The sequence below is a fragment of the Lytechinus variegatus genome, chromosome 1, assembly GCF_018143015.1.
Source record: "Lytechinus variegatus isolate NC3 chromosome 1, Lvar_3.0, whole genome shotgun sequence".
Taxonomy (NCBI): Eukaryota; Metazoa; Echinodermata; class Echinoidea; order Temnopleuroida; family Toxopneustidae; genus Lytechinus; species Lytechinus variegatus.
In genome coordinates, this window is record NC_054740.1 from 30955655 (window position 1) to 30976171 (window position 20517).

Here is a 20517-nt window from a genome sequence, read left to right on the forward strand (position 1 = left end):
TTAATTACCGTGCGTATCATTAAAAAAGTGGAGTCAAAAAGGAGGATAAAGATATAGACAGTTTGAATTGATTTATTTAGTGGATAGCCTACTGTCTAAAAGTGGCAGAGTGGTTTTGAAGAGAAGGGAAAAGAGGGGTTGATCCCGGGGGGGGCACTCAGTATATAATGCATAGTGGGTATGTGCCGCGGAGGGGACCCCCATTTTCACACTCAAATTTCCGTTCCAAGGCATAGCATTTTTGTCTTATTGAGAAAAAGAACAGAGAAAGCCGCTCCAAGGCATAGCATTTTCTTCTTATCGTGAAAAGCGAAGAAAGAAATCCGCTCCAAAGCTTCGCATATTTTCCGTTACGCCGTTCCGGTCGCATTGATCTGCTACAGTGAGCCGGCCGCTGAGCGAGGTCCGACCATTGCCTCTGTGCTAGCGCACCCGGCGCCCGTGCCGCCGGGCTAGCTGTATGCACGTATGCCCGTTCCATGGGGATGCATATGCGCACTCACATGCAGGCGACTCGTTCCAAGGACCCCCGTTTTCACAAACATTTGTAGTTCCGAAGCCCGTTCCGAGGACCCTCCTTTTTACAATTAGCCCGCTCCGAGGCCCCCGTTTTTTGTCTCGCCCGCGGCACACCCCCACCACTTTTTTGGTCGAGTGCCCCCCCCGGGGGGTTGATGGAATATATACAGGTTAATTACCGTGCGTATCATTAAAAAAGTGGAGTCAAAAAGGAGGATAAAGATATAGACAGTTTCAATTGATTTATTTAGTGGATAGCCTACTGTCTAAAAGTGGCAGAGTGGTTTTGAAGAGAAGGGAAAAGAGGGGTTGATGGAATATATACAGGTTAATTACCGTGCGTATCGTTAAAAAAGTGGAGTCAAAAAGGAGGATAAAGATATAGACAGTTTGAATTGATTTATTTAGTGGATAGCCTACTGTCTAAAAGTGGCAGAGTGGTTTTGAAGAGAAGGGAAAAGAGGGGTTGATGGAATATATACAGGTTAATTACCGTGCGTATCGTTAAAAAAGTGGAGTCAAAAAGGAGGATAAAGATATAGACAGTTTGAATTGATTTATTTAGTGGATAGCCTACTGTCTAAAAGTGGCAGAGTGGTTTTGAAGAGAAGGGAAAAGAGGGGTTGATGGAATATATACAGGTTAATTACCGTGCGTATCGTTAAAAAAAGTGGAGTCAAAAAGGAGGATAAAGATATAGACAGTTTGAATTGATTTATTTAGTGGATAGCCCACTGTCTAAAAGTGGCAGAGTGGTTTTGAAGAGAAGGGGTTGACGGAATAAACAGGTTAATTACCGTGCGTATCGTTAAAAAAGTGGAGTCAAAAAGGAGGATAAAGATATAGACAGTTTGAATTGATTTATTTAGTGGATAGCCTACTGTCTAAAAGTGGCAGAGTGGTTTTGAAGAGAAGGGAAAAGAGGGGTTGATGGAATATATACAGGGCGTGCGTATCGTTAAAAAAGTGGAGTCAAAAAGGAGGATAAAGATATAGACAGTTTGAATTGATTTATTTAGTGGATAGCTCACTGTCTAAAAGTGGCAGAGTGGTTTTGAAGAGAAGGGAAAAGAGGGGTTGATGGAATATATACAGGTTAATTACCGTGCGTATTTAGTTGGAAAAGTGGAGCCAAATAGAACGATAAATATATAGACAGTTGATATACTGTGACTTATAAAAAGTTGAAGAGTGAAGAAGAAAAAACGATGGGTTAATTAAATGACAGTGAAATTTCTATGAATAGTGGAGTAAAAATGTAAACTTGGCTTAATTATCGCTGACTAAATAAAATGTAAGATTGCATATGATAGGGTTATTTTATAATTCGATTTTTTTCCCTTTCCTACATTTAAGATAGATTGTTAGTAGGTTAATAAAATTTGTGGCACTGACTAAATAAATAGGCCGATCATTTTATTCAGTCAGTCAATTAAGTCAGTCAGTCATGAGGCCTGACTTGGCTGACAAAATAAGACAGAACTATGAATTGGGAAGATCATCAATGTGATTTTTGCTGACTAAATAAATTTAGGACGATTTTGATTCTATCAACTTTTAGTAGACAACTGTAAATTCTGCTTTCTGTCAATCAACAGGTGTGCATGAGAAATTAACAAGCATGCATGTGGCACAAGCACTTCAAGCCGTGAAATTTACATGTCTATTGAATTAGGCATTCCTGCACACTTGTAATATACATATCATGTAAATATCATTTTTGGTGAAGTAATTATTTTGTGAAAGCTGTGTATCGAGCTGTAGGGATTATTGATATTCATTTAGTTTGTTGAAAGTCAGAAATGATTTGACAAAGTGTGAGGTATATTCCTAAACACGAATTTTATTTTTAGTCAGTATTATCCCGTCAGTGAAAACAACGTTCTGAAAAAAAAGAGCAGAATCAAACAAACAACTTTCCAATATGTTTTTCTTTATTTTAGTCCAAGCCAACACTCGAAAAGCGAAAAAGAAAATGAGATATTTGAGAGAGAGAGGATAAGAAAGTATAGCCTCGATCGTGCGGACGCACATATTTTGATGACTCTATGATCGTGAGCCAACTCGAGCGCGGATGGAACTTCAGACCCTTTGTCGAGACTATTAGTATAGGCGTTGTAAGAAATTTTGGACCCTAGATCTTTTTTGTCTCCGGAGTCAGAAAACACGATAATGCCTTGTACATTATCTACGGATTCGACATTTCGGAATTTCAGGTATGCCTTTCGGTCTACTGGAGCTGGATTTGATCCAGACTAACGTCAGCAGAGAGCATCGCTTTGGTCCCATACAATGATAACGGCGACGGTAGTACTAGTATTCTATAATCATTAATCGCTATTGAAATCCCTAATTCAACATTTTTGGCTGATATATTTTTTGTGGCTTGCATTTGTTTTTTCCTTTTTGGGATGACAGTGTTGTTACTGTTATTAGTTAGAAGCATTAGCCCTGCTCAGGAATGTTCCTTATAATGATTGTAATTTTTTTTAAAAGGAAAGTTCCATCAATCCATGCTGTGTACAAAATTGAGGATATGAAAACTTGATGATCAATTGTGATAATTATAAAGAATAAGTGTGGGTTTCGTAAGTGAGTACCGGTATGTGTGGGTGATGAACAGGAATTGCAGCTTTGTGGTCAATGTAAGTTTCCCCTGTGTTGCAGGGGAGGTGAGGTGATGATTTTTTTTAATATTTTGACATACACTTCTTCATCTTGGAGTCTTGAACCATATATGTATGAGAGACACGTGAACACAAAGATACTTAGAGATTGAAATAGGTTTGTAGGGGTGAATTTTATTTATCTATGAACCTTCATGTGCCTAATGCGTATCAAGGGATAAAAATTACTTCACTATAAATTTAAAAAATGAGACGTTTCTCTCCAGACCGATCTCTTGTAGATCCCTCGATCAGTTTGTCAACAAAGCAAAGACAATAGGCCTGACCCTTGAACCGCTTCGTTATGGCGTACATCCGATCAGTGATGTAGTTTTGAAGAACAATTTATAGATAAAAATTATTATTTCACAAATTCTAAAACTTAATATGTGGTTATAAATAATTAGTAGTATTAGTATATACTAATTATTTATAATCACCCTTTTTTTAATATAGGGGAGACATTGGCATTAAGCCACTCTTGGGGTAAGTCCCCAGTTACAATTGATTTTTGATAGATTATCTGTAGGATAGGTGCTACGCTTGAAGCACATTCCTTGAGAACTCTAAATTGAATATTATCTGGGCCTGAAGCTATATTAACTTTCAGATTTTTCAGATGCTTTTCAACACCCTTAACAGTAACTGTAATTTCTGTCATATCTGGCACAGAACTATTGTCTTAAAGATAAATTCCAGTTCTGGTAACGATCTCAAAATGACTTTTTACAGAATCTAATATAATGACCACCCAAGTGTCTGTTTGTATGAATAAAATATATGTGCCAAAGGATTCTGGAAGAAATTGTGAAATTGCTGAGAAATAAGCAAAATAAGCGTGGATTCGGTCACTTCCGTCAGGTCTTTATTACAGCAATAATAATACACTGTCCCACGTGTGGCTATCTGTGTTTGCGATCTTCAGTGTGATTGTATTTCAGCTTAGATTTTATGATTTCACAAAGTTCAGTTCATGTAACTGTACCAGATCTAGATCCATGATGATATACATGTAGTCATACTTAACCTTGGTTTTTTACAGACTTTCTCACGAAAATAGTGTTTTACTGCAAATACTATCATTTAGCTTTAAGTTTGGCATAAAAGAGAGATCCTTCTGTGTGAAAACAGAACAGAGCTGGTCATTCAGTGCTTGAGCTTTGGATTTTGCATCAGAATTTACATGTCCTTTGGTCTTTAGAGAAGATACACCAAATAATCTCTTTGTAGAGTCTTAATATAATTCCAGAATGGTTTTGAATTGTCACTCGCAATCGCCAATTTTTCGAATATTCTCTAACCCTATAGTTTTCTCATGTCTCTATAATTTTTATGTCTTAATTGCTTATACAAGTTCCAAAGTTATGGATTGTTTGAGTTTCTAGCCCTTTTATTAAGCTTGTGTGTGTTTCTTCTTGATATTGCGTTTCATGGTTGAGTTTATCCAAGGAACATTTGGTTTGGAAGAAGTTTTCATGGATGGAATGTTTACATTCATAGATGATTTTAAGGTGTTTGAAAATCTTTCCCAAAGATCATTGACAGTTGAATTCTGAACAATTTCATCAGAGAGTTGATTATAACTTATTCAAATCTTCATTTATCTTAGTGAATTTGGCTATCTTATCGAGATACACTTTTCGTTTTGGAAGTTTGATCATCTTTGGTTTAATAACAGCTTAAATAACGACCATATCATGGTCACTTACATGTATACCTGATTTAATTTCAACCTTTTCAAGAAAAGATGGGATGTTAATAGTAAAACAGAGATCCAATATAGCATTGTTTCTAGTAGGTGACTCACCATTTGCTGTAAGTTGTGATCTTGAGCAGTGTCAATCATGGCATTACTTGGATCTGGGTATCGACCACTGGGCTTTAAGGTGTTTAATTCCCAGTCTACGTCAGGCAGATTAAAATCTCCCAACAACCATACAGATGATTGTCTTGGGATTTTTACCAAGGCATTTTCAAGCAACTTATTGTATTCAGAATCTGTGGTTTGTGATCCATAAAAGGCACCAACAAACACTGGGTGAACCACTCATATGTACGCTGATAAGCGGATCCATTTAAATTCGCGCTTTGGCTGATCAAGGTTAGGTTCTTCCTGTGCAATGAGTTCAGATTTGGTAGCAATAAAGACACCACCACCATGGTTATCACTATCTCTATTGTTACGAAAAACATTGTATTTTGAGGGGAAAATTTCACCAGAGCCAATACCAGAATAGAGCGACGACTCTGTTCCCACTTTCCATCTTGATTAGTATCTCAGGCGATGGTTCATGTAGGCTCCACTGCACTTCACTAGGTACTGCTACCCTCTGCTACACCTACCTAAACTGTCAGGTGACAAATACTCGCTCTCAAAAACCAGTGACAAACTGTCCCTTTTGGTAAGAAAGGCAACAAGTCAAGTAAAAAAAGACATTAAGCGTACTCTACAGTGACTAAACTTACTATTTGCCCTTTCTTGTAAACGTCTCAAAATCGGTGATTTAAAGCCGGTTCTCAGTTCCCCAAACTTATTAATTTGCTGCTGAATCCAAAATGGTGAACGTAAATGGTGCACACTTTTTTTTTACATGACTTTTGCCTTATTTTACCAAAAAGTGACACATTTTGTTACTGGTTTTTGAGATTGAGTGTTTGTCACTGGAGGGTTTGGGTACTCAGGTGTAGCGGAGGGTAGAGGTATTGAAGTGTACATAGCGGAGCCTACACGCACCAAATCCTTACTGCATGTGCAGTAACCTAGTAACCAAACTAGAACCTGCTGACTTGCCATTTTCATCACGTACGTACTGAGCCTAATTTTACATTAAAAACAACAAAAATAAGAAAAAATGTATATATAAGAACTGGCAAAAGATTTGGTAGATCCTCACTTATGACAGACCCTTGATCTCCACTTTATATGTATTGTACAGGTACATAGCTCTATGATATGAGAGGAGCCCATGTTGATACATGTATATCATTCCAAGAAACAAAGAACTGCAGATAGACCCCAATGTATTTCCTCTTTTACTGCAATCTTTTTTTTTAGGGGGGGGGGGTCCTACCATTGTAAATCTGTCCTGTGTTACATAGTCAATCTCAAGACATCATTAAGAAATCATCATGTCATGAGTTTTCCAACAAAACTATTGACAATATGTTTAGAATTGAAGGATATCATACAAACTGAATAGTGAGATTTGCGCTTACACCATGTAAGTTAGTCCTGAAAAGGATTGTTGATGTATCTTATAGTAGCCCTTAAAAGAAATGTTCTTGATGTTTTGATCAGAAATGCTCTGCTCCTTGTCAGGAGTGATGAAGAACAAAGCATATCTGCTTGAAATTTGGAGAACAGATCTTTTAAGAGGTATTATAAGAAAGATAAGCCAACCGTCCTTTTTCAGGACTAAGTTACCTGGGGGGTATTTCACAAAGATTTAAGTATGACTTAGGTCGCACTTAATTGTCGACGCGTACAAGATATGCAACGCGCAATCTTATTGATCAATACGCAGTAGTGCGCGTCCTCTTGGCATGATCTGACCAATGCTGTCATGCCTTTTATACTGCGCGCAACTAGGCATTTAAGTGCGACTCTAAGTCATACTTAAATCTTTGTGAAACACCCCCCAGGTGTAACCACAAATCTCATCATCCAGTCTTACCACCATGCAAACCTTCAAAGTTCATAATACAAACTTACTAGCACACGTTGGATGATTTTTCATGCCATGTCTGAAACAGAACAATGAAATATTGTCAAACTTTGTCGGAAGGATGTACACATGGAAAGTAGAAACCATATTTTTTCTAATTTTATGAATCCCAGCAGTGGCATAGTATGGAATTTTTCTCCTATGCAACCCCGTACTTGTATCATCCAGGGTTCTTGCTATAATTGTCCAAAAGCAGGCCTTAATTGAGCCTGGTTGAGAGAAAGGCCAAGTGACATTTAATTTATTTTTTTTTCCTTTCTCAGTCCAAGTACTTGCTAAACAATACATTTTCTGTTTGTATATTCAGCTTCTGCAAGGACAAAAGCTTCAAGGGACAGAAGTATTCCTCAGAGGTATATTGGACAACCTACCTCCTACACCCACAGGCACCTGTTGAGAGATGAGGAGATCACTCCAGGTATAACCTCACAGGAGTTCAGGAGACGGAGACAGTATCTTATGTCGGCCATCAAGAAATCAATGTATGGTGATTGCCCCAACCATGTTGCTGTTATCTTAGCAACAGACACCAAGTATATGACTGACGAGATTCCCTATCCATTCCGCCAGAATACAGACTTCTTGTATCTTTGTGGTTTCCAGGAACCTTCAAGTGCCTTGGTCCTGGAGAGCACTCCAGGGAGTTCTCTTCCAGATCATAAGGCAACTCTCTTTGTACCCCAGCGAGATGCTGATAGAGAACTATGGGATGGCCCAAGAGCAGGGGTTGATGGAGCAATTAGTTTCATTGGAGTTGACAACGCCAATGTGATCAGTGACTTGAGCGAGTACTTAGATCAGTATGCCTCCAGGGACAAGCTTGTTGTTTGGTATGATGTCTTCAGGAATGTCAACAGTCAGTTGCACAAGGAGGTTGTTGGTAATCTAGTGACTCCTTGCAGGAACAAAGGCCACACTGTGAACATTCTTCAGCAGCTTATGCACTCTATCCGTGTCATCAAGTCTCCTGCAGAGATCAAACTGATGCGCGAGTCTTGCAGCATTGCTTCTCATGCCTTAATTGATGTGATGCGCTTCACAAAACCAAACATAGACGAAGCCCATCTGTATGCAAAAATGGACTTTGAGGTAAGACTGAATGGAGCAGAGTTCCTAGCTTATCCCCCTGTTGTTGCAGGAGGGAACCGGGCTAATACATTGCATTATGTGAAGAACAATCAGATTGTTGAAGATGGAGACATGGTGTTGATGGATGCTGGCTGCGAGTACCATGGTTACGCCAGTGATATCACAAGAACATGGCCAGTCAATGGAAGGTATGATTCCATCATGATTTATCTCAGCATTCTTGTTTTACAAAGATTTATAACATTTTCCACCACAATCACACTACTTCACTTCATTACATTCCCCACTCTATTGAGAGCAACCGTAATTAACATCTTAGCAGAGTAAAGGCATGGTCACACCGCCCAAGCGTTGTTGGAGCGGTTGTGGAGTGGAGAGAAAAAAATCATCACTGCTCGCTACGGTTCACCATTTTCGATTTTGATTGTTTTTTTTTGTTTTCGATTTTTTTTTTCCCCAATTTTGTGAGCGAAATTTGGCCCTCTTTCACGACCGCTCCAACAACGGTCGAGCGGTGTAACCATGCCTTAAGTTTGATATTTGTACTTGTGCTTGCATAGCACCTAACACTTTCCTTTTGTGCTCTAATACTATAGTGCATATCAAAAAAAGTTTACACTTTGAAAAAACCTTGGGAATTAAAAAATATACAACATATAGGTAATATTTTCACATATAATCTTGGGTTTGGGTCTCATCTATCCAATGAAAGTAAAAGTTTTGACAGAATGTTATGCTTGAGTGAGCACTGTTCATTTTTGTAAAGCTCGCAGAAATCTGTTTGCGCAGAAATGCTCATTTTCATGCTGTGTCAAGGGGAAAGGACGAAATCAAACTTACACTGCGAAAAATTTCTCATACATTTCCCTTGCACTTCTGGTCAATTGAACTAAAACTGATAATTTCAAGCATTTTGTTACAAACTTTGCCACCCAAATTGAAATTTCAACACTTAGCAAGCACAACCTTTACCCTTTTCGTGCAACCTGGAATTATCTAGAATTTAGATCAAATATAGCATCGGGGCAACTCTGTAACATTGGTGTGGGGGGGGTTGTATACTTGCCAAATGGATACTGCACTCGGTTCTGCAGTCCTCAGTGCGGTATATCTATTAATAATAATAATAATAATCTGCTTTTATATAGCGCTTAATACATCGTAACGACGTTTCTAAGTGCTGTACAGATATATTATTACCCCGGTCATCGGATTCAATCAGTCAATCCCGCACACAATGTGTGCACATCCTCCAATCCCTGGGGAGTATTCCAGTCAGTCGCCTGTGAGGCGCACACAGTACTGGACAAGCTACAATGACTTTCACTTCCTACCGGGTACCCATTTAGCACCTGGGTCGAGAGTGACAAAGTGTGGATTAACGCCTTGCCAAAGGACCCCAGACCGCGGTGGGATTCGAACACACGACCCTCTGTTTACAAGGCGAGAGTCAGAACCACTACACCACGGCTCCTCCTATTGGCTCTTCTTGCATATCATTCATTATTTGGCCCTGCATGCATGCGCTTATGTGCATTATTTGTATAATGTCCTTTGTAAACAAAGAAAAGCACATTTAATTTATCCTACACATCATATCTAAAACATTTTTTGAACAAACATGCATTTTAGAAGTTGGCATTGCTGGCTTTCCATAGTTGTGATTGATTGAATCAAACAATCATAACTCTTTGTAAGACAGGAACGTGGTGTAGTTCACAATGTCTTTGATTCAAGAACAACATGATTAGCCATCCCCTATTGATCCCTCAGGTACTCTGATGCCCAAGCTAGTGTTTACCAGTCAGTTCTAGATGTTCAACAGGAGTGCTTGGACATGTGTGAGGTGGGAACTACACTAGAGGGCAATTCCACATGGGAGAGGGTAAAAACAGTAAAATTCAAAATTAATAATATGCATCTGAATGTGAATGTCCTTTTTACACAAAACCTTATATTTTAAGGAACTGAAAACCTTTTTTAAATATCTGTTACGGTTTTTGCGGAGCAATCTTTTGAATTTGATGACCATTTTCAATTAGAGAACATGTATTTTACATTATTTTGAATAAATTTGATAACTAAAAATATATTTTACAATTTTGGTTCAAAATCATCTAATGTTGTGTGTGAAGGTGTAATAATTACCAGTAGCAAATATCTTTATCATGGGTATTTTCAAATTTCTCAGAGAAAATTTTGCAATCTACTGCAAAAACGGATGTAATTCCGTTACCATGAAACTGAAAAGTTTTTCCTATGAACTAAATACTTGCTTGAATTTTATATAATTCTGAATTCTCTGATTTCATGTGACTTGCTAAAGACTGAGCAACATTTTTTTGAAATATCATTTCTAATTCTGCTGTAACTGTGGTAACGGAATTACATGGTAACGGAATTACCATTATCATATCTTTAAAGGGGTGTGCGTTAGCCAATTTTGTTCCAATGGCATGTTGATATCTTAGCTGTAGATCACAGTTATAAACATTAAAAGCCTTCTGATTAGTAATTACACTCCAAATCAGGATGAAATTATACAATTACTTGACAACAAGTCCCATTCAATATGGCCTGAGTATAACATTCAGAAAAAGGGCAAGATAATGTACATTAGCATCAATAAAGTATATTGATGGAGCATACAATGTAGGTGAATGCCTTACAATGGATTAATGGGCAGTCAATTCTTGGAGAGGAGTAGGAAAATGATTATGCAGGATAATCTTAACAAAATTCTCATTCAGATTGATTTTGCAAAAAATGTCATTGCCAAATACCAGTTCTAATGAGATCCAAAATACTGGATGCACAATCACGAAGTGACCATGTTCACTGACTGTGTGTGCCTTGGAAAAGAATGGCATTCTTTTTTTTGTAATTGCCTCTGATCAATTCACCCTCAACAGACTTGATGAACTTTTCAGTAAAAGAAATTCCGGGACGGCTGGGAGTATTTCTCTGCTTCAAATAAATGGGTTTAGTTTTCAGAAGGGACCGCCTACTAATTTAAGCGATATCTTCTGTGTAACTGTCCTTGCAATGGAAGATTGGATATTCTTTGCAACAAGCCATGGTGAGGGACCAGACTCTGGCATTGATTGGCGAACAGTGTAGCGGGCAGTAAAAAGTAATGAGTGGAAAAGATTTAAGTGAGATCCATAATTTACAGATAATACAAGAATCACATGCCAAAAACCATACTAAATCTTTATACAGATGACATTTCCAAAAGTAAGGTGGATTTGACAGATATTCAAGATGCCTTAATTAGCACCAAACCAATAATGTGCTCCACCCCTACATGTATGCAATTGATGCTCAGAAACATGCAAAGTCAGCATCATCCAATAATCACTGCTTCACGGATAAAAAGAGTAACGACGATGACCCTTCAAGTGAGGATGATACACAGAATGTGAACACTTCTCTAAGGAGAGGATGGTGATAATATTGAGACCAACAAAGTCATTAATAACAAAACATCTGAGAACAGCAACATAACTCAGTTTGAAATGGGTAGAAATGTATGTACAGCATTCTGCTGTGAGAGAAATGCTAAGAGACAGTGGTAGTATTCTCATATACATTCTGATATAAAATGAAATATTTTATCTCTATTAAAATAAGTGATATAAAATCACCTAAAATTTGTTCCGAAATGGTATTCCAATAACCATTTTGTCTTTGTTTTATCTCTGTGACACAAACCTATTTTTGAACCAATTTGTAATGAGAAAGGCTGTTTTTTGTAGCACTCATCTCATTCAACCAATTAAAAGCCTTTCTGCCATGAGTTTTGGCAAATAAGTGAGATGGCATTAAATCAAATTCTGTGCCTACAGGGATTTAATTGAAAAAAAATGAACAAAAATATGAAGTCAATATCACATCATTTTGTACTTCATTTCATTTCATAAACAACATTAGTCAATAAAATCATTTGAAGTATTTCTTTAATCTACAAGAATAATGTTAGAGTAGTACTCTAATGATTAAATGATTTATCATTTTCCTTTATTCTTATTTCAAAGTCTTGAGCGAATTGACCTAGAAATATTGCTGAAATTGAAAATGTATAGAGAATACATGTAGCCTCCACCTTATTTGCATTCTTTTTTTTCTTCAAAGGAAATTTGGTGCAGGCGCATCATCTGTGATGGAATGATTGGATACGCCATAAACATGTCTATATCCTAGGCACTGCTTTGTCACATATCTTTAGAGACGGAAGATTAAAATGCATCTCGGATAAATTTTCATATTTTATATAAAAGATAAAAATTTTAATATAATAAAAAAAAAATCATGGCCCAAGAAAACCAACTAATTTCATGAATATGACATAAGATCATCAGATCACTGCAGTTTCTTCGGGTCACATTTGGGAAATACATCTGTCAGGAAGATGTCCGATATTGACTTTATAGTCTGCTATAATTGCAGTCCTCAGTGAGCTACATATAGACAGAAAATGAATCCTTACCTTTAAAAAAAATTAGATTGGTGCACTGATTAAGAACCAATTTGTTGCTTAGTTGTCCACAACATTTTTTCAAGATGTAAATGTCAACACTATTTTCATGAGGTTTCAGCATTGTTTCTTGTTTTCAAATCATTTATTGAACAACCAAATAGAAAGTTTTCAGTTTAACCAAGGAGCCTCCTTGGTTTAACTGTTTTAAGATGCCAATTGTATGTGAAACTATGTTTCTTTTGAGTATTCAAATACTTTAGAATATCTTAAACTATCATCTACACAAATCTTTGACTAAATATGCAGATCTGATAACATGCTGTCCTCAGTTTTTGTAAAATTCCTAATGTGTATATGTATGGCTGTAGTCCATGTAATTCCGTTACCATGATTACTAGTGATGATTTTTGGCCTTTACATAATTCTTTCCATCAGTACAGGAGGCAAAAAGTGGCTAGTAAGTCCTAATACCCCTAAAATTGAAAATGAACTAAAATTTAATTACCACTGATCCCTAATATTTTGTAAAATCATGTTTATTCATGGTAGAGCCACCTATTATGTACTATATACTTATATTTTATTTAATATTAGAGACGTGAAGTACTTAGATTGTGTTAAGTATTAGAGAAGAATGTATAAACAAGCTTTATTGAGGCATTTCACCAGTCCTAAATGCCTAAAAATATAATTTTCCTTCCTAAATGTCAAAGGCGTAATTCCGTTACCATTATGTGTAATTCCGTTACCATGTACTTGCCCTAAAGAAAGACCAATCATCAAAATTTGTTGATGATATTTGTGAATAAATTACTTTCAAAATAAAGCCGACATTATAATGAATTGAATCAGACATTAACTTGGAGCTAGTGTGTTGTAGATTTCAGAGAAACTTTTACTAAACTTTGGGTTGCAAAATTATTCATTTCTCTGGTAATTCCGTTACCATAGCACATATCCGTCATTCACATCTGAACATGTGAGGGGTTTTCTAAAAATCTTGGTTCAGTATATAGCACTAGTGGCCATGCATAGTATTACGTTCAGAAAATTTGAAAATATTGAGATATCTGGATGCTGTGAGCAAAAATAACAGCAAAATTTCTCTGATTTGTAATTCCGTTACCATGGAATTGCCCTTGACCAGATTTATCATCGTATGCTGGATGGACTAGGCCAGAAACTTCAGGATCTGGGCATTGTGCCAAGATCAATGAATAATGCAGAGCTTATAAGGGTGAGTTGATTCCCCAGTACAAGCAGTGTAGCATAGTGTGAGAAAATATTATATTTCTCTCCCACCAAATATTTAACAAACAATAAATTAAAGATCATCTGTCCAAAACTGTTCAACTTTTCTCTCAAAGTGCCCCTTTGGCCCACCCCTTGGATCCCCCTCCCCCACGTTGTTGAGAATTATTGTTAAAAACGGAACTAATATCTTCAATTTATCAGACGATCCTAACCCCTCATAATATCTGCCCCTTCTGCATGTATCTAGGAAAGGTCACAATGATCATTTTGTTGAAAATGGTTTGCGCTCATGGAAATGTTCAGGTTATGCAATTTGTTCATTTGCCGGACCAGTGAGTTTTCCATTGCATTTGGTGAACATGTTCACTGTTATCTTCGTGATATATTTCCAAACTTAGGGCCCAACCATTAGCAAGTAATGTTGAATGTTTTCACAAAAAATTGTAATTATTATCACATTTACAATATACAGATAATGAATGTTTATGAGTGCAATGGATCATTACTTCATCTTTCACCAAATGAAGTATTCTGTCCATTGCACAAATGAAAAAAATTCATTATGTGGTTTATGTGACACCTATAAAATGATTTTTTTATCTGAAATTCATGAATTTCAATTCAAAACATGCTCATGCAGTGCATGTTCGGGCTGTTGATTGTTACGTCATTGCAACATGCGCACTGCTGGTGCATGAGCTGCAGTGTCGGTGCTCGAGTGCAATGGACAAAATCGTATGGATCCAAAATTGCACGGTTGATGACATCATTGCAAAATGGGCTGAATGAACGATAACAAACAACCAATCAAATCACAAGGATCTATCTACGTGTCATATAACAAGTAATTATGAGGGTTTAACTCTTCATGCGTTCACCTGTAAACCCCCTGTGTGTTGCATTATTTTAGCGTGATCCCCTCTACGCAGTATAATACACTCTGTTATTTAGAGTGTCGTAACTTTTTATCTGATCATTTTGAAAGAAAATGTTGTGTAGCAAACCTGTAGAGTGTTTCCTGGGCTTATCATATATAAATTTATTGCATAAATTAAAAATGTATAGTAATTGACATTTTCTAAATGCTTTCTCCTAATACTTCTAACAAAATTCGTGCCATGAGTCACAAACTCCTAACAATAAACCTGGCCATGGTATTGTTTGTGAGAAGGGTTTTTATTGATTTTCTCCTCTCCTTTTTCAATGAACTTCCTGGCTGTGATCAGGATGTATTGATTTTTTGGGAAAACTCAACGGTTCTGTAATTTGTAAACTGCGATAATCCGTCGAACGCTAAAGTAATGTCGCACGGGCGATTGATCAATCGCTACACATGTACGGTATACACAAACGCCAGGTTATACATTGTAGCTAGTCACGCTCCGGGGCATGCAATTGTTCCAAAAACAATAGGACAGGGGACGTCTATGGGAAATGTGTGGTTGTGCAAAAATGCGAACGAAACACGCCTACGGATGTGCAATAATGCGAACGTAACGCATGAAGAGTTAAAGAAAGCAGAGGCCACTATTTGTGAAAAAGCTAATGGGGCATTGTAAGAAAGTAACTTTTATATATATCTAAGTCAGGTATACGTCCCAAAATCAAGAATAATTTCTTTTGATTTAAAGCAAATTTGTAGGTGTTCAGTTTGCTTGTTGAATTTCTTGCAATTCCTTATTACGCTTGATTTGGGACTTACATGTACACATGCAATTGAAGTTGAGTTTCTTGCAAGGCCCGGTAAAAATATCATCTTCAACTGTGTTAATACTTTATTTTGTTTATTTTGATTGTAGGCAGCCAAGAAATACTGTCCTCATCATGTTGGGCACTACTTAGGAATGGACACGCATGACACCCCTCGGGTATCCCGTAGCAACCAGCTGCAGGCAGGGATGGTCATCACGATTGAACCAGGTAAATAGCATAAATCTTGTCGGAAACATTTGTTACAACTATTAGTTGATATTCTGGTTGTAATGCTGAAGTTAATCCATGGTTCAGCTAGACCAAACTTTGATTGACCACCTGTTGACTTTCTTTCGTAATAAAGATAATTCAGATCGTAGATTAAATAAGTATCGGAATTAAAATTTCCAAAATGAAATAAATGTATTTAAAATCTTCGCTAACTTTGTTTGTCATAGATATTGAATGATATGAAAATTAAGCTGTAGAAGTGGGAAATAACATTCTTGTTTGCTTAGATTTTACCACCCAAAATATTTATATATAACTTCATCATTCCCCCCCCCAAAAAAAAAAGAGAGAAGATTTTTGTAGAATGAGAGGCGTACCATAAGTTTTCCGAGTTTATAATATATGTTGGAAAATCTGAAAATACAGACAAAATGGAAGTAATTAACTATCTAAAAAGTGAAATGTAACATTGAAATTGTTAGAAAACCATCCTGCATTTATATTTCTTTATGAATGATGTTTTGCTTGTACAATATCAGTAACATAAGCTCACTCTTAGATAACACAATGGATTTATGGGTGAGCTAGTTCTACTGCAAGTGAATTTAAAGAAAGGTTGGACTAAGAAGATAATTCGGAATTGATAAAAGAAAAGTATTTTGAGATGGATGTTGAGGAGGGAGGATGATGATCCTGTGGAAAGAGCATGGGATGTGGAAGTAGCTGATACATGTAGCATATATGAGGAAAGGGAAGACCAAAGATTACATGAAAAGATATGGTAAAGAAGGAAAGCAGTTAGGTTGGACTAAAGTTAGGTTGGAGTTAGCAGTTAGGTTGGACTTGGGATTATGTTATAAGTTTTTAACTTTTTAAATGATCCCCCACATTTGCATATACTGTTTCTCTTCTTGTGTGATTTAAGTATTGTTCAGATTTTGGTTTATTGTTTTGTGTAGTGTATGTTTTCTTTATGCACTGGAATATATTGTACTGTATTTTGTAATACTATCTTTACTCTGTATCGTTTTTTTTTAATGAAGTGTGGAAAATAAATGAATCAATCAAATCAAAGGAGGAGGATGCTTAAGATAGAAAGAATGGGAAAGAGAGAGTGTCATCATGGTGAAAGATTCAGTTATCCTTGGTAAGAGGAAATAATGTTGACTGATAAAAATGATGGTCAGTGAATATTATTATCACTTCATCTCTGCTCTCTCTCTCTCTTTGTTACATGACTGTAAGGACTCTACCTTCCTGCAAACGACAATGACATACCTCAAGAGCTGAGAGGGATTGGTATCAGGATTGAAGATGATGTCTTGATCAGAGAGGGCGGTGCGGAGGTCCTTACTGCTGAATGCCCAAAGGAAATGTCCCAAATAGAAAGTATAATGGGTGGGAATTCATGACATAATAGATCATGAATTGAATTAATGAGCAATTATGAAACAGTACTACGTGAACAGTAGTTGACTTTCAATTTTCAAAATGTATGCATATTGTTCTCCAATTATTCATTATTTCCAGTAGAGAAAGAGCCATATTGAATAGGAGACAAATCAACTGCCTCCATATACATAATTTGATGGTATTTTCTTTCTCCTGGAAATAAAATGAATTTGAAAACATGTAAATATAAAGCTTTTTTTTTTAGGTTGCTTTCAGTTTGCCTTTTTAACATGCAAAATGAAATTGGATTCAAAGTGTGCTTATTCATTGATAATGGTCTTACCAAATTTCTCAGGAAAAGAGCAATAATAACCTTGAATAAAAATTATGAGGGAATTTAGATAAGAGCACAATCAAGGATTTGTCTTTGATAGTTAAGATGTCAATTTGTTTTCTTTTTTCTTTTTTTCGAAGAAAGAAAAAACTCCATTGAATAGTATTCTTTATTTTATCTTCCAACTAGAATCATTTTGGATGAATTAATCAATGATACATAATGATTTACCCATCGATCAAAGTCTATGCACAAAATACATGGATAATGATAATCATAATTGCTTGTGAATGTGATATTAAAACAATGTTTCTATATTGAAGGATATTTCTGGAATTCAAAGAAATTTAGATCTTGCAAGTTAAATCAGCTTCCAGGAATGTCAGGGAAATCCAGAAATTAGAATGTACAGATTTTTTTTGTATGTGACAATTTTAGTATTAATGAGGTATATAAAAATACTTGGCTCTTTTTGTAGTTCATATTTTCGAAATTTTATGCATTATGCTTATTGCTTGCATTATTGATTTTGTCCCTAGATTTCTAATCACTGTGTCTTCTTCAGGCTTGCTGTGTATTTGTCCACAGTTTGTTTATATGAAAATAAATTTGCATATTACAGGAATTCTGCTGACCCTGGGAAATTCTGGATTCATTTTGAGATTTTCTTTTTGAGCCGTGGAAATACTATCAATTTCATAGATATGTCCAAACTCACATCAAAATGGATATATTTCAGCTATTATTAGATTTGTAGTAGTTTCTTCCTAGATAGTTAACAGATTTTACTGCAATTTGTGGAGAGCTGTGGCCCAGTGGGTCAGTATACAAGGAGCACTTATGCATGAGAGTGATGGTACAAGATTTCGCACGAGATGAAATAAAGATGCTCTGTTCAACAAGGCATATACCCGAGTTGGATAGAGTGTCCCTTTCACTGAATGTGAAATATTGTGCCCTTGCATGAATAAGAATATTATCTATTTGTGTTGTACAACGCATCGGAAGTGAGCAAAAATATGAACAATAATTGATTTTCCTTAGGATTATAAAGGAAGATGAGAAAGGTGATTGAGAGCAAAAGCCCTCAAATGCGCATCTGCTCTGCAACAGCAATGCGTACTTTGTTAGTAAACCCTATGCGTATTGCACTTGCATTTACTAACAAATCACAATGAATTGAATCGTACTATGTCAGACCATGCAACGGTACATTATGGACGGTACATTTTGGCCGGTACGTGTGCAGCGGTACGAATGTTTCACATTCAGCCTCCCACATGCTTGCGTACAAGCTAAGTAGGTGTTGTACAATAAGAATCAATTTTGTGATAAGTTTTTGCACTGGAAAAGCTTTGACAGACTAAACCCAGGGTAACGATAGCCAAGGTCTCTTGTAGAAGCGCATAGAGACGGTATTTGATGTGATATGTGCTATACAAGAATTTAATAGTATTGTGCAGAATTTCACTCTGCCCCATATAAGGAAGATGTATAATACAGTCTATTGGTTCACACGAGCAAGATGGGTCAAATAATTACGTTTCTATTTAGTATAGAGCACCAGTCAGCTATAATCTAATCCCACCATGGCCTAGCATCCTTTGGCAAGGTACCAGTCCACACTTTGCCACTCTTCACCCAGGTACTAATTGGTTACCGGGGAGGATGTGAAAGCCTATGTAGTATACCAAGCAATTGAATTGGTAAACTTTTGTTAAATGCTTCCCAGGGAGCAGAGAATGTGCATACATTATATGCGGGCAAGCCTGGGTCTGACGACTAGGTTTATACAAGTATCTGTAAAGCACGTTGGCCCGAATTCACAAAGGTGGTTTTGAAAACCTGCGGTTGAGTCCATAGTTTATGCAGATTTCCATTATAAATTACGCTTAATTTAGCGCGTATCTGGCACATTTATGAAAAATGTCCAATTCTAATGCACGCTTTTGTCACAGTGCGCGAAATTGACACCTGTTTCCATGGTTAGATACGCTACTTTATTCACGAGTCCACCGTTTGAAGAGCGGACTCATGAATAAAATAGCATGGATAACCACCGCAACAGGCGTCAATTTGGCGCACTGGCATTTGACATGGTTAAGTATAAGTGGTAAAATAAGCGTAATTTATACAGGAAATCTACATAAACCATGGACTCAACCGTAGGTTTTCAAAACCACCTTTGTGATCATGATGTATCAACACAGAATTCATTTATTTTACAATTCCTTAGCTCTTACACAAGTGGCCGTCTGTAAATGTATCTTGAGGCCCGTAGACAAGAGTCCTTAAGAATGATTCTCAACAAATGCATGTTTAGTCTTATGTCAGATCTATAAAGTCTGCATGTACTGTATGTTTTGTATCATAAGCCATGTTCTAGATTGTAAAATTTGAAGTTTTAACATAAAATTTATCATTAATGTTATTGAATTTTTAACAAGATTCAATTGTGCTTTCATGTTCACAATTTTTTAGAGGAATGGGAATAGTGCAATTGATAAATCACTGAATTGAAAATCCCATACTATTACGACACACACAAGACCAAATATGAATGAGACTTTGTGGGAGAGGGGAATCAGCTTAAAAGTACAAACTGTGATAAATAAATTCTCAAATATCAATAGCAGGATGCTTTGTATCAACACAGCAATCAAGTGATCAAATTTATGGAATAAAAGTAAAAAAAGTATATGTAAACTGCACATCAACGCATTATCATGTGTCTCGATTGTTATATAATTCTTGCTACTTTACCTTAGAATTAGAAATATTTCATTTTATTTTTTCAAATTATTTTACTGAGACATAATTAAAGACTTAAATGAATCATTTGCTTAACATACTGATTATTTGAGGAAAGAACTGGATGGATGCTTTTAAGATGATGTGATGTTTCAGAAAAAAAGGTCCTATAATGACCTATGATGATGGTGATGATGATGATGGTGATGATGGTGATGGTGATGATGGTGATGAATGATGATGATGGTGATGATGATGATGATGGCGATGATGATGATGGTGGTGGTAGTGGTGATGGTGGTGGTCATGATTGTGATGATGTTAATATCTCTTCACTGTTTGGTAAATCCCAAAATATATTGAATTATACATATTGTATTGGCC

The 20517-nt window shown here is 36.5% G+C and overlaps 1 protein-coding gene across 1 annotated transcript; it reads left to right on the top strand.

Moving 5' to 3' along the window:
- Positions 1 to 2695: 2695 nt before the first annotated feature.
- Positions 2696 to 19266, top strand: LOC121430320 (xaa-Pro aminopeptidase 3-like; the record flags this gene model as incomplete). The annotated part of the gene is made up of 6 exons (XM_041627601.1): positions 2696 to 2735; positions 7218 to 8187; positions 9773 to 9855; positions 13616 to 13716; positions 15533 to 15653; positions 16902 to 19266. Coding segments are annotated over 6 exons (1482 nt in total), but the record flags the coding sequence as incomplete, so codon positions are not given.
- Between the last annotated feature and the right edge of the window lie 1251 nt (positions 19267 to 20517).